Source organism: Columba livia, chromosome 10 (genome assembly GCF_036013475.1).
Source record: "Columba livia isolate bColLiv1 breed racing homer chromosome 10, bColLiv1.pat.W.v2, whole genome shotgun sequence".
Lineage (NCBI taxonomy): Eukaryota > Metazoa > Chordata > Aves > Columbiformes > Columbidae > Columba > Columba livia.
In genome coordinates, this window is record NC_088611.1 from 10557908 (window position 1) to 10573472 (window position 15565).

General features: G+C 40.1%; 1 protein-coding gene across 9 annotated transcripts in view; it reads right to left on the reverse strand.

The window, feature by feature from the left end:
- The window catches only part of LOC102088268 (contactin-4), a 334360-nt gene that overhangs the window by 54875 nt on the left and 263920 nt on the right, over window positions 1-15565 (reverse strand). For all 9 annotated transcript variants that reach the window (XM_065074577.1, XM_065074578.1, XM_065074571.1 and 6 more), the window contains 3 exons: window positions 10051-10187; window positions 8749-8878; window positions 4668-4818 (listed from right to left, as the gene is read on the reverse strand). In XM_065074577.1, the coding sequence (XP_064930649.1) occupies window positions 4668-4818; window positions 8749-8878; window positions 10051-10187 (418 nt within the window). The remainder of the gene's footprint in view (window positions 1-4667; window positions 4819-8748; window positions 8879-10050; window positions 10188-15565) is intronic.

The following is a 15565-nucleotide window of genomic DNA, read 5'->3' on the forward strand; positions in this document are numbered from 1 at the left end:
TGGAAACTTTTCCAGACTTGTGGATAACTATGGATCTCTGTTTTATATTGGTAAATCTCATTATCCTCTACCTCTGTAACTCCCACTGATATCTAGGAATGATTGATTTGGTTTCTGAGACAGCTTTGGAGCAAAGTATATGCACAGTTTGAATCATCTGTCTTTCACATGGCACAGTAATTGCAGAAGACCACATGTCTGTACAGAATTCCTGTATGATGCCTACACCCTATGTATACAATGCCATACATGCTATATATTTTCTATTCAAAAACTTAATTGACACCGACTATGCCATTTCATAAAATCACGGGAATGAAGACATAAAATTATACCACTGAGATTTAAATAAAAAAATGTGTTCTGGCTTCTACATTCCGCACGCTCCCCACTCAAGGAGTTTCTGCTTGATTTTGAATGTCAGCCCTCCTCAGGCAGCTGGACAGTAACACTCTTCCATCTTGACCTCATAGGCTTAAGTCCAGCATCACTTCTGAGTCACACTGTTATAGCTGGGACATTAGAAAAAATAAACTATGTAATGGGATCCCAGCTCTCCAGAATCTCCTTTCTCCTATTGTTGAGTCAGAATAAAGACATCAGATGTTAAACACATCTGGGAATGTAAGAGAACCAAATGGTAAGTGAAAAACATTCTGGACTCAAATATTTCTGTCTGAAGAACAATCTGACATGTCCCAAAGACACATTGCAGTTTTGCAATGACCAGAAGACATCATTTCCACCTTGAGCTCCCAGTCCTTGTTGGCTTCTGGAACAATTCTCTACCAGCTGCAGATCTTGACAAATGGCTCAAACTTCCAGCTTATTAGCACAACAGTGTATGTTAAAAGGCTAAAATGACTTCTGCCTGAGGAGCGTGCTGGGGCAAGTGGGTCCCAAATACTATTTGTATGCTACTCTCTCTCTGATGATATAGCCTGCACAGCTTTATGATGACCATTTCTATCTAAAAGGTATCTCGTGCTCCTGAGAAAGGGTTTGCCAGAGGGTCAATGTATTTTAGTCCTGTCTCCTGTCCCGGTGGCGTGGAAGGTGGGACATATGGTGGCAGGCAGCAGTCTCACCTGCTCTTACTTTGTACAGAGTGGCATTAGTAGGACTGAAGACCTTTCTCACAGAGTATGACAGCCATTTTGCACTGAAATGAGAAGGGAAGATTAAGGATAGAAAATGATCTCTGTATCTCTACCCATATAGAAATAGCCTTTGTTTCCAAGCAGCATTTGCAATATATCTATATCTGTGCTATAGATGCTTCTATATAAAATTTACCTTCTGGAGTCAGGCTATGAACATTATTTTGACTCAGTTAAGCCTCCAAGGCAGGATTTCCATTATTATGGAGATGGACTGCCTTTAATGACTGCAATAATGTAATTGTACCCCAGGGCAGAATTCCTAATAACACAATTGTACAGTCCTCAACCACCAGTAAGAGATACCTTCAGGGCAGATTATTCATTCACTACCTCAGCCTCCAGAGAAGAATATGAAACTAAACCAAATAAAGCTCTTTTTTTTCCATAGTAGTCTCTTCCCTCTGGGCAAACATTGAACAACACACTTAGTTTTGCCTCCCGGAAGGCAGTAGCTGCCAGAGTAGGAGTCCCAGCAGCAAAACCTGTTACACACTATTTCTGTCTCCAGCAAGGACTCTCTAACATTACACTCCATCTGCAAAGTCACAAGAGCCCCAGGAGAAATGCTTGAGCCATTGCCATGGTACCATTAGGCTGTACATCAGAAATCAAAGCAAGGACTGACACATTAATGTTGCTTTTAACTCCACCTAGAATTGGAAGGACCATCCATATTGATTAACCTCCACATGATCAGGTTCAGTTTGGTGAACTATCCAGATGTTCAGCTGCCTCTGAAACTCGAAGGACTCTTTAATGTCAGAGATTTCATTTAGGTTTCTTCTCCCCTGCCTGTCTCAAAGTTCTGTTTGCTGCCCTAGATGATGAGATTTCAGCAACAGCTTTTCCTGGCATCTTTCTATATTTCAACAGATTTTTTTCAACCACCAAGAACATTCTTGTTTGAAGCCCACACATTAGAGTGGGTGTAAGGAGGTACGAGGACTGGACTCCAGTCAATGCTGCTGTCCCCCAGGACAGCAGGGAAGAGGAGAAAACATTTCAGCAACTGAAGAAACCAGAAACACAGCAACCCTAAGCAGAGGATCAGGCACTTGGCCTCTCCTACCTGTGAAGTCAGTCAGTGCTGATAAGTGATGCCACAGTCATCTAAGACAATATAAATTCCTAATTACACATTTGACACAGTTTCCAGGTACAGACTGCAGGGATGGTGTCGTTAATAAAGGTGACGGCAAGGATTCAATACCCTCGACCCCATGGGAGATACAATCAACTGCATATAAGAACTAAATAGGCCCAACTGCCAAGTCAATGGAGCAGTGTTCATTAAGACATTTTGCCAGATAGGCCCCACTGGATGATCTGTCTGGCAGAAAACGCCTGCGCTGAAGTAGGAGAAAATTTCACACCTGCTTGGGAACAATTTATGTCTAGTTTCCCATCCAGGGCTTGGTGCTTGAGTGAGAGACTCCTGGTCCTGGCACAGTGTGCTTGGCAGGAGCACAGCAGTGAACCTGCCACGGCCATAAGCACCATCATCTCAGCCTTGATGTGGTTTGTGTTTGAGTTCAACACTGAGTTACGCTCAGAGGACTTGTAGTCACAACCCACACTCCCAGCCACTGCTTAACATCTGCCAGGGCATGGGGACTATACACCAGCAAGGTATATAAGATTTCATAAGTTTTTATGACTACACCTGCCTCTGTGTCTCAGGAGAAGGTTGGTCAGAAACATGCTGTAGGTAAAGCCTTACACTACTCACACAGATGTGCTCACCCTTCATGGTTGCTCTGGTGTGGAGTCCCTTCTGTCTACCGTGGCGTGACTTCAGGTGACTGGTTTACCCTGAGGGGAAATAATCGTGTCTCCTTTTCCCAGTGGCCTATTTTCACAAAGCTTTGGAGAAACCTGCCATTTTTGAGTTGTATCTCTTCCTCTTCTGACCTTGGTGGAAACCAGCTGAAACATCTACAGCCAGTTCAAATAACCCGTTCAAAAGTTGTTCGGAAGTAAACACACAGGCAACTTGAGCTACCACCTAGCCTTGTGTTACCAGTGCATGAACCACATTCTTTGGGAAATCAGGATCCAAGGGTTTCTGCTATATTACAGCATCCAGCTTACGTAATTTTGCAGATGAGAGAATAGTGCAAAAAAAACGCAACAAAAATCACTTTGTTGTCAGCATTGCACAGCAGTGACCAAGCAAGAAGCACAGTCATTCACATTTCTTTACCTTCCTAAGCCCTTGCTCAAATAAACTAATGCTTCCTCTCTTGCTCTTAAAATGAGGAGAAAGAACTGTGCCGTGTCTAGGAGGATAGCATCAGAGAAAACAGCTCATTTCAGCTACAAACTGTGCCAGTAAGGATGGAGAGATAGATAGGAACTCATGGGCCTGACAGGCCAAAACTTCAAGTACTTAATACTTCCCATCCTTTGAACAATTTTCACCAGCAGAACAAGTTTTTTCAGTTTTAAAAATCAATATACCTTGATCTGTTATAACTGTGACCTTGCACAGCTTTGTACTCTGGCTGCTAGAGAAAGCTCTGTGTAATTGATCACCCAACTCTTCTATCCCAAGAGACGAAGTTGAACAGTCCATAGACAATAGCTTTGTAAAGACCAGGTAATAGGAACTAAATCAGTCAGAAATAGGTTGTTCATTACTTTACTCATTGGTTTCTAAATTAACAATAGCTTTTCACATACTCATATACATCATTACAGTATATATTTCAACATACATTACAGGCAGGCAAGATGGAACAAGACTAGACTTTCCAAGACAAAAGAACAGATATGACAGGTTTCATCTTTTAAAAATAACAATTTAATGTAATTTCTGGCTTTTTAACATTTACTAATAAGACAGAATTTTTCCCATCAATCCTAATGGCTCATCATATTTTGGAGGACTGTCAAAGACAGAGACCTCTCCAGGTCCTGCTCTCAGGTGCTACACAAATGGGACAGGTAGCACAACTGCACCTCTACACAGTCAACAATGAATCACTGCAAAACCATGCACATGAATTTAAAAGGTATGTTCCTAGTTCCTATTAATACTTTCCTTTTGAATTAGAAAAAAACTTACTTGGCCAGTCTGAAAAAGCCGCCTTCAAGTCAGGCGTTAGGACTGCCAAATTAATTACTGACTTCAAATAATTCCTGTTTGTGGGACATTGAGTAATGTACTAGAGCAGTGTAATTTGCAGTGGAGAGTTTTATCTCCTGGGAAATTTTTTTAAAAACAATGGCTATTCAGAGCAATGCAGAGGTAAAATATTTGCTTCTTAGAATGTATCTTTATCAGCTTTTGGGCAGGGATGCTTTAATAGCACACAGAGACGGGGATGAACACAAAGGGAATAGAAACCTCACCCCCAGCTCCTTGAGACTGAACACTAGCTGTTTTCACATTTATTTGCAAGTCAATTCTGGGAAGCTATTAATGACAAATTTAGCTTTCATTGCTGAAAGCCCCTGGGTTGGAGCAAGCTAATGAAAGAAATGGTTACTTTAAGACATTACCTCTCATTTTCTCTTAGGATGTCTTTTCCTTTCTTCCAAGAATAAGTAGGTCTGGGGGAAGCTTTCGGCTTACACTCAATGATTACTTCACCACCCACTTTAACAAGAGTTAACTTTTTCAAGAGTGTTTTGGAAAAGTCTGGACCGATAGCTGAAAGAAAAACAAAACAACACACAAACCAGATCAGAATTCCCTCTGGAAAAAACAAAGTCAGGGTCTTTGGAACATTATGATATTCCAGGGCTGCTTCTCACCTGGCAACTCCTAAATGATCTGGTTTTATGAACTATATGCATGTACAGAAGGGGCAAACAGACACCTGAATGCTTCAGTTCTTTACTTGTTTAGAAATGCCTGTTCAGCTACAAACCTCAGAAACCAGTAACCTTGGCAGGCTGTAGAAACCCAGTGTCACACACATCTTATTCACAGTAGCACCCATAAGAACTACACGTGCATGAACTGTATAATGTATTTCCTTTTTGGTGTCGTAACAGCGTGTTCATCATTTTGTCAAACATTGCTACATGCAGAGCAAAAGCATACAGAAAAATTGTCACAAACACAGAGCCCGTATAATTAATCAGAAATATTAGTATTTCCAGAAAAGTTGACATTTTTATGCTTTGTACTCACAATTTTTGCATAAACATAGTCTTTTATTTTCATGCTGTAAAGGTGGGAGACCTTGACATGGCCAGGTCTTGAACCAATCAAAACAAAGCAAGCCTTAAGTAAGCACCAGGGAACAAAATACTCTTGAATCATCTTTTTTAGTCCCCGCAGGGCACACTCCTCTGTTTTGTGACAAACAGTAAGATATTCATTGAAGCAAACACCAAAGCCCTGCAGACAGTCTGCAGCCCGGTTGTAAGGCAGGCCTGGGAGGGAGGAGGTGGTTTGGCTTCTGATTCCTGCCTCAAAGGATTTTTAATGATTTATTTGATGGGACCTGATGACAGGCAGAGCTTTGAGGCAGCTGCCTCTAAACTGACTCTGGGAGTGAATTCCCCAAAGACAACAAGAAGGTTTTATTTATGTTCAGTGCGACAACTAATTTTTTTCAATACTTAAAGCTCAAAGTAGATAGGTGAGGCAGCTCAAGGGTTTTATGAACAACTCTTGCCCTGTTGCTGTGTCTTTGCTAACAGGAGTTTACCTTCTGACAGATCATTGGTGGCAAAATCTGCCCAGTCCCCTCTAATCCTCTCCATCCTCTTTGACAGCTGTGTGCCTTCATCGGTGACTCCTGCCCCATCCCTATATCCCCCAAAATTGCAGCATTTTCCTTAACTTACTTTTTTGCTGTACTCTGGGAGGTGAGAGTTTAGATTACCATGTGTTGCATCTGCTTGATGCTCCATAAAATGATCTAAAGCTCACCTGAAGCAGCTGGGAGAGAAAAACCTGCCATGCGATACACAAAGCAAATTCATTTTTCTTAGGGAACCCCATCTTCCCTAATTCTTTCAGATATCATTCCTGCTGCAAAAAGAGTTGAATAAAATATAATTCTACACTGCTAATGGGATGGGCTTTATGATCGAATAGATCTCGGCTTCCACTTTTGGGAATCAGAGTTCACTAATTGCTGAGCTGTCTTGTCTTCTATGTCTAATCTTTGACAGCTGACTTCATTTTAACACAAAGGAAAACACATATGTTATCAAAGACTATAAAAGAGTCATCTGAAAACCAGCATGGGCTATGGAAAATGTTTCAAAGTTAAAGGAAGCATCCTGAGGATGACTTCCCACCAATGCAGTCAGAACCAGGTGGATTATTATTTTTATTGTATTATCATAATAAATTCATTATCACTTCTGGAAATAATTTCTCAGATAATTGTCCAAAATTTATGGGCAAAATAGATTTTTGAATAATCGTGTTATTGTCATCTCTGTAACGAATAGTTTAGACTGGGCTTTTTGCAAGTAATTTGCTATTTCCTTCTTGGTCCTGCATGAGGTACAGGAGTTGCATGACATGGGTTTTATTCTGTGACATTCAAAATGTTGTCACCTGACATTTAGAAACTCTGGGCTCAGGTCTCAGCACTACTACAGCTTTCCTGTGCCACTTTATGGGTAATGCATTTAATTTCTTCACATCTTGTTTGCAAAATGAGGATTTTAATTACTTTTTTTTTTTTTTTTTATTTTAAGCCCACCCTTCCTTTTTAAATAAAAAAAAAGAGAAAGCTTGAAAACTCTTTAAGGCAATGACTTCATTTTAGTACACATCCTTACAATGTCCAGCACAACAGGAACCTGGTTTTAACTGAAGACTCCAGGCAAAATAATTGGCAACACTAATAAAGAATCACTCTGAGAAAAGCTCTGCCTGTAATCTTCCATTTATCTTTCTCACTTAATTTTGCTATAAGTCTCACTTGCTATTAGTGGTGTTTAATAATTTCAAGTGCTTAACTTTGGAACTTTTTGAAATAACCATTTTTATACTCAGAAAGATCTGTTTAAAAGCTAACATTACTCAGTGAGAGCTCAGAATATTGACCTCCTTTGAAAATTCTAGTGAAAAGGAAAACATACTGTTTTTCTTTAAAAATATGCCAAATTAAGCCACAGATCCGTATATATTAATCTGCAGCACACCATCTTGGCACTTTTCACCTGACATACAAAAGGAAGATTACATAATTCAAATGAGGAGTCAGCCAAATACAAGTTCTCCAGCAGGTCTTCAGGCACAGGTTCTCCAAGGCCTTTGCTTTTTGTGCAGACAGGAGGTTGGCCCATGGGTGCTGCCAGGCATGGGGAGGCACTGGAGGTCCCCACCAACAAGGGCTAAGCCCCTGTCTTCTGGGAAGATCTATCTTCCCCCCCAAATGGCTGATTTTTACCAGGGTTTTGAAGAGGCAGGAAAAGCATCAGTGGGTTTATTTCGATTTCCTTCATGCAGTAACACGTCCAATAAATCTTAGCACTGTGAAGTCTAATTTATTGAGCATTATTGTACTTTTCTTGAACAGCAACAATGACTACCTTTCAAATGAATTTTTTTTCTATGCAGGCATTTATCGCTGCTGATAAAAAATGACTGATATTGAAAACACCATAATCAGGAAAGACCTCATGCTTTGTTCATCAAGATAAAGCAGGGAATGATGCTATTGAACATTTCCTTTGAAAACAACTAAATCACTATATTGTAATCATGAATTCTATTTAACCCTTTGAAACTATAGATCTATGCTGACATATCGGTTCCCAGGCCTGCCATCCATACAAGTGCAATGTTTGTGAGCAAGGTACAGACTCAGGACAGCTGAGGCTGGCAGGCACCTCTGGAGATGGTCCTGTCCCACTCCTGCTCAAACAGGGGCAGCTACAGCAGGTTGCCTGCGGCCACGTGCAGTTGAGTGTTGAGTATCTTGCAGGACGGAGATGACACAATTTCTCTGGCCAACCTCTTCTAGTGCTCAACCACCCTCATGGTGGTCCACAGCCTCTTCTGACACTGGGCACCACCGAGAACAGTCTAGCTCTGTAATCTTTCCTCCTTCCTGTCAGTTATTTAACCACCTGGATTCACAGGAGCCTTCCTGATGTTGACTGGGACAAGTAGAGCAGGTCTACACAAAACAGGTGGGGCAGAAGTTGGTTTTCTTGGTGAGGGTTTGGGACAGGAGCATTATGATTGCCATTTGAATGGTGAAAGGTTTACTCAGACGGGTGGTTTCTCAACATTTCCTCACGAGAGTCAGTCTCTGCAGCTTCTGAGCAGGCAGTTACTGTCCAGTGTGCTCTGAACTGGGGCAATGCTCAAGCTTCCCCATAACACGCTTCTAAGCAGCAAGAGGCTGAGTGAGCTAGGCAGCTCTCTGTGCTCAGTCACCTGGATGAATATGGAAAGATGGGATGATGTAAAAAAAAAAAAAATCTGTCCTCTGTCTATCCACTTGCTCAAGTTTTCATTTCATGCCTTACTTAAAAACAACAACTTGTCCAAGATCCTCAGCAGCATTTCTGCTTCAGATGCTGAAACTCAACAAAACCAGCTTGAGTTGAGGCTTTGCTGGTTTTGGAACGTTAGCAGCATTCAGGAAAGTAAACTTACCTATGACACTCAGTTCTGCGCTGGAAAAAATGATGCCGTGTCTGTTTTCCGCTACACACTGATACATGCCCGCGTCTGACAGGCTGACATTCGTTATTGTGAGCGAGCCCTGCTCCAGCTGAACCCTGCCCTGCAGGAAAGAGGGAAACAAGTATAAAAGTAAATAAGGAGAACCCTCCTTGGAACATAAACCCAGCGGTGTTGTCCCACATTTTATACCAACGTGGATAAAAAAAAGTAGCAGTACTAAGAAGAATTTGCATGCTTCAATCTGTTTGTCTGCCAGACAAATTTATGTCAGGTTAGATACTAAATGGTAAAACCAATACATTAGTTGGTAAACACAATTTAAATTGGAGGACCTTCCCTTGACTTCTTATTGATTTAATACCCAAACCATTTAGATTAATATCCCTTTCAAGTAGACAAGCTTGAATCAAAAAAAATGCAATTCTGTTCCATGGTGGCATATCACAGTTAACCGTATTCTTTAAAACATTTAAAACAATGGTATTAGGAATATATATGGCAATGAAGGTTAGGAAGACTGTTTGTCAGCTATCACAGAAATACTAAAAATCCTCTGCAGTTTACTGAAAACAATAGAGATGTTAATAATTTAATGATCCTTTACTTCCTATCAACCACTAACGTGATTTAAGTACAAGACCATCTGCTAGTGACCAGCATGAGGCAAGTAAAATTAGCATGTGGAACAAAAGACCAGGGTATCATTAGTCAGCCTAAGGATATGGAGGTTGTGTTATCAATTTTAATAAGTACAGCAAAGTGTTCCCTCCCTCCCCAAGAGTTTCACCATTTGAAAAAAATAGTAACACAAAGAGCTATTTGCTTTCTACTTGGCCGTAGGGTGGAAATTTAATATTTGTGCAGTCTTTGTCAGGGTTTGATCAAATCTGAGATGCCATATTCTTTCACAATAAGCGAAGGGAAAAACATGCCAGCTGCCATTAAACCAATGCTTTGGTGGCTTGTTTTGGTTTGTGATTTAAAAGTGGGGGATTCTGGGACTGAGCGATGCTCCTCCAGCAAGAAGCTGGGCAGACAGCCCAGTGGGACGGGGTGCGTGTCCCCACCTCCTGCACATCACCAGTCCTCGGGCACCTCTTTGTGTCCCTGGCAACAGCACATCACGCTCTTGGTCATCTGCACAGTGGCAGGAGGAGCAGAGATGCCATAAAAGATCAGCAAAAACTCTAAAGTTTCATTAGCAGCTGAAGTTCACTTGAACATCATAAAGTGTAACCATCACCCCCAGTGAAGGGCTCCAGCGGTGCCTACCTGGGGCACAAGTGGCTCCCCATCCTTCAGCCAGCGGTATGAGGGTTTTGGTCTCCCACTCGCTCGGCATTCCCAGGCCACGCTCTCCTCGATGGCCACGTGTGCATCACTGATTTTCTGAATCCAGTTGGGCTGAGCTGCAATGCAGAAGTAATGAGTAAATTCTCATGTCTGTAAGCAACAGCACACTCTCTCAGTGCAAGGAAATGGACATTTATTTCTTTATAGCAGATTTAAGAGTTGGATTTAATAAAATGCTTAATAATGCTAAATAATTTTTGCCCTGAGTCCAGTTCTGCTTTCTGAAGGTGGCACGTGGAAGATAATAACCTGTTTTCATTTTATTTTTAATAAGAACACTTACTGCAAAAGAACAGCTTCGGAAACCCTGATGATTGTAGAAAAACAAAGCACCAGTTCACATGCTGCCCCAGTGGAATAAATGGCACTGTAGGACTCCTGGTCCTTCAAACAGGGACCTTTTCTTCTTAAGGATCTATATGACTTCAGCTTCAAAGCTCTAAAATTTAGCATCCAACTTCAAAACCTGTAACTTAGAACTACCTCTGCATTGAAATTAAGCTTATTCCTGTAACTTAGGCCTGCATGGTTCTGGGCACTACTTCAGGTCCAAATTCTTAGTTTTTTCTTAGATTAGGGCCATACCTGCAAGTATGGCCACAGGAACAACTTCCGTGCGTATGAGAAATCTTTGGTCTCAGTAATTCTTTTAATGACATTGAACAAACCTCAAAAGTCCAATAGCAGATACTGGAGATACATTTTGGTAGAATCTGGTGAAAACTGGCACTGTTAGTTTTCAGGCACTTGATAAGATTACATTTCTAGTTGTGTTTCACGTATTTTTACCAGAGTGTTTTTTGTTTGTTTGTTTTTAAATACAGTTTCAGTTTAGCCAGATGCCACATGCAAATCATATTTTGCCTAAATTGCCACATGTTTTTGGAGACTATAGGAAACCTCTGACTTTCATATGTTACCTTCACAAACCCCATCAGTCTAGATATATCTACAATACTTTTCAGAAAGTCCTACTAAAAGAGAGAGTTCAGATTTTCTTAATGGTCATTTGCCCTATTTTGACATAAGAAAATCTGATAGACTATGTAGGAATAGATTACCAGCAGAGGTCTCCAAGAACCTGGTTAATACTTTTTCCCATGTAATCAGATTAAAAAAAAAAAATAAGGTTACTCAAAGACAGGTAACAATTTATATACAAGGATAGGGGCCAGAGAAAGTTCTGAAATTCTGTGATTCTGTGTGATTCTGTGAAAGGTTAAATTAAAAAAATATAATATCAAAATGAGAAGTTCAACACTTTAAAAACTGTGTTCAGGCTGTGACATATGTGTGCATAATCCCACGCCTACCATGCTGCACATTTCCCTTCTCAGGTGCCTACAAAGCACAGAAGAAAGATGAAGAATTTTGCACAGCATCTTAACTGCAAGGGACTTGCAGAGAAAGCAGAAAAGAGAACTGAATGTAATGACAACGAAGAAGCAAAAGAAGTAGCTGGCAAGGAGAAGCAAGCAGTGTTCACTTCTCTGACTGCCCCTCCTGCCCCTGTAATAGTTTAAGCTTGTTTATTATCTATATCTAAAGAGATATGAAAGTGAAAGCTTTGACATGTAGGAAGATGAAAGTCAATTCTGTCATCTGGAGTAAGAACTTGAACAGTTCTATCAAACTGAGACAGCCTGCACAACTGCAACGGGTTCAGTGGCTCAAGGACATTTGCAAATTACTCACGAATTTACATACTTACTATTCTAACAGCATCCAACTTGTAATTTTGAAGAGTGTTATGATACTGTAAATGGAGCTGTATAAAACTACACAGATCCACTTGCCTTTTTTGCAGTACTGAGTGTTTTACCAATTTCCCACATGAAAACAAAGAAAATCAGAGAAAACAACTGAAAGTAACCTGTAAAGCAAGAAAACCCATGAAAGGTAAGGTGGGCTCTATAGCATATAAATGTATGCCATGTAAAAAGATAACTCTCATGTGAGGAAGATAGAAAATTCAGTATTATTACTTCGGGCAGACTCCCCAGATAAGGAAAATTCACTGCACTCTTTAGTATACTGGAGCCTTGCACCACGCACCACTCTTCACCCCCTCCGGTTATTGTACCTGGTTAAACTTTCTATCCTAAAACCATTTATAATGCAGAGAACTACAGAACGAGCATAATAGGTCAAAAAACAGACCTCAGTGAAAACTGGAGAAGACTTTTGTTTCACAGGAGCTTTGTTCTCTGCTGCTCTTTGGGAAACTTGTCTAATTAGGTCAACCTCTCCTTTCAACAGTTCATTTCAGAGAATAGCAGGCACACTCTTGACTTAATCTTGAGTAATACACAAGGGTTGGCTCATGCAGCAAATATGTTTGAGCCACTGAATAAGAACCACCATAAAATAATGAAATTTGACAGCCTCCCATTGGGGATCATATCAAGACACGGTAATGTAACACAAGATTTCAAGCATGATAATTAAAATAATTCAAATCAGGATATGAAACCAGCTTCATGGTACAACATTACACAGTGACATTATTCAAGATAATGACAAGGTTTAATTTGTGACTGGTAGTTGTGTTCTAGAAAAAGTCCTTTAGATTACTTCATTGGTGCTAGGCAAAGAGGAATTATTTAATAAGATGGGTTTGGAAATATTTTGGCCCTACTAGGAGTATTTAGATGTTACTCCCCTTGGTTGGAATCATGCTGGATGAAAAATCTGGTACTGAAGAAAGAATATTACACAGAAGTTGATTAAGAATTCATTTCAGTTGCAAGAAAAATCCATATGCTAAATCTACAAAGTGGAAGAAAAAGCTTAAAAATATAATCATTACACTTAGAATTCATACTCAGGTGGGTGACAGAAAAATGATTGCACCAGTTAGAAAAAAGAAACCTGTTTACCTTTGATCATCTTCACAATACAAAGGTGTGGCATTTTAAACCAGGTGATTAGCACAGTATGCCCAAATTTACTCTTACTTCTCTACGACCAAAAAATTCAGAATAAGTCTATCCTTCTTTGTAATAAATTGAAAGGCAAAAGTAGGCACTGGAATCTGGACCAGAAATCATGTCCTAAAGGGCATTTCAAAATGAAATGACACAGCTGGTCACGATGCGTCACATAAGAAATGAGTTACAAAACCAAAGAATTAGGGGAGCAAAGCAAGAAATAAACCAGAAATAAATCTAGGACTTTGCAATTGTCTGTGAGTTCAAAACAACCAAAAAGACTAAAGCAAATGAGGTACTAATACATATACAAGAATCCAATTCTTGGTCGGTATATATTGATTTCAGTGTTTCTAAGCCAATTTATAGCAGCTGATGACCTAGTGCAGGCTGTGTAATTCATCATTAATGGCAGATGAAAGGCTGAATGACTTGTCCATTACTATATCTATTCTAAGGAGATTGAGACTGAACCCAGGATCAGAAAAGTCTAAAGACCATGAAGTCAAGCATAAGCAGTAAGAAAAACAGATGGCAAAAATACGTGAGTAATTAAAAATAAAGAATGCCAGTGTATAAGGTTTGTGCAGACAAGTGCACACATCATCCTGGTGCAAACAGGGATACAGCTTCTGTAAACAAAACCCGTATGTCCCCAGTTTGTTATCCTTCCCAATGATCACAGGAATGCGAAACCAGACTTTTTCGTTATCACTTTTCCTCTTCTCTTCCTTTCCTCCTCTTAATCCCTCCTGACCTCTACTGCCAATTAAGGAATATTTGAAATCTATACAACTTCAAAGATGTGCAAATCCTTTGCCAAAGTAATTTGCTTGACTCTTACATCTAAATAATCTCAGTTTGTCTGCATCTTGGGAAAGTTGACCAGATATTGCCACTCCATGTCTCCATTCTGCCTCTCTAGAAGTCTGACCAAGATGACCCAGCCTGGGAGTTCTGCTTGGAACTAAAATATTAAATATCAGATGAAAAGAAACAGAGGAAAATTTGAAGAAGTTAACCTAGCTGACAAAAACTACTTAAATTATCCCTACCTCTTATTTATGTCCTGTTCCATATGGTATTTTGCATCATTACATGACTTTCTCCCCAGTTATGCTGGGCACCCAAGGACTGCAGGTATTACAGGTACATTCATAAACACCAGTCCTCAGGGACTTAATTATTTTTTATCCCCGATGCTATAGATTGCAGCTACCCAGGGGAGTAAGGAAGATGTGTAGTAGCCTCCACACTTCATTTCTCATACCTCTTTCTATTTCTACTTCTCCTGCTGGAGAGCTATTCTTCCAAGATGAAATTATAATAATTTGAGCACTTTTTCTGAATCTCCTAAAAATTGATTTCTCTATAAGCGGGTTTCCAGCAGTCTCTTGGAAAAGGAAAAGTGGAGGAGAAACATGTCCATTCTCTGTGCAGAAACTTGTTCTGGATGCAAGACTTCCCTCAGGCAGCAAATTATTTAAAACTCAGAGTTACTCCCTCTTGCACTTAAGTCTGAGAAAAAGAAAGTATTCCACAGGCAGCAGTTGAGACATCCTCCCTCTGAGCAGTTTTTTCCCCTGGATGAGTGTAACCAACCAAGACTGGGCACTGCAAACAATTGCTCCCAAGGCCAATGGCCCCTTTCTGGAGGACGAATTTGGCTGCTGCCAAGTGGTGGTTAACCAAGAGTTAAATTGCACAATATTCTGAAACAACGCAAGATTTGAGAACTTTAAATAAAATGAACACGGAGATGCTTGGAGGTGATACTTGGCAATGTGTCTGTGTAACAGGTAGCAAACTGCATTTTCAGGTGAGGCATGCAAATTATAATTAATAATAATACATACTTGTCCTATGTATGTGAATTTTCATGTATTTTTATCAGTGCAGAAACCCATTTTATTTCAATTGGCTGTGAATTTTCACCAAATTATTGGTGATCTGGGTCCTAAATGGAGTAGAAATACAACTCTCTGATTTTCACTTATGCAAATTTCCTTTTTAGACCTCTAACCATAATAAAAGCATAATATGATTTACGTTATTTACATTGAGTGTTTTTTTTTTTTTTTTTAACAGAGTGGCATAAAGTATCTTTTGCACAAATAAAACACAGGTTCACTGATGAAATGGGGACTCTTTTCACTGCTAAATTAAGGAGCTGCATAAATTCCTGTTGGGACTTTGATTTGAGAAGTATTTAATCTGAAAAGCAGTCTAATGAATTAAAAGGCTTCTGCTGAATATCTTATAAAATGCTGCAAAGAACTGTAATTAGTTACAAATAAGTCTATCTCTCTGCTAATGTGGATGCTGCTTCACTGATACTTTCAGAAGCCATTTCAACTGCAATTTTTTCCTCTTTGTCTTGAGTTGCCAGCAAAGTGCTGGGCAGGGGGTGGATGAGCTCAGAGGACTCTGGAGTGACACTGAGTCAGCACTTGCATCCGTGCTGGCCAAAACTGACCCTTTCCAGTACTTGGGTATTTTCCCTC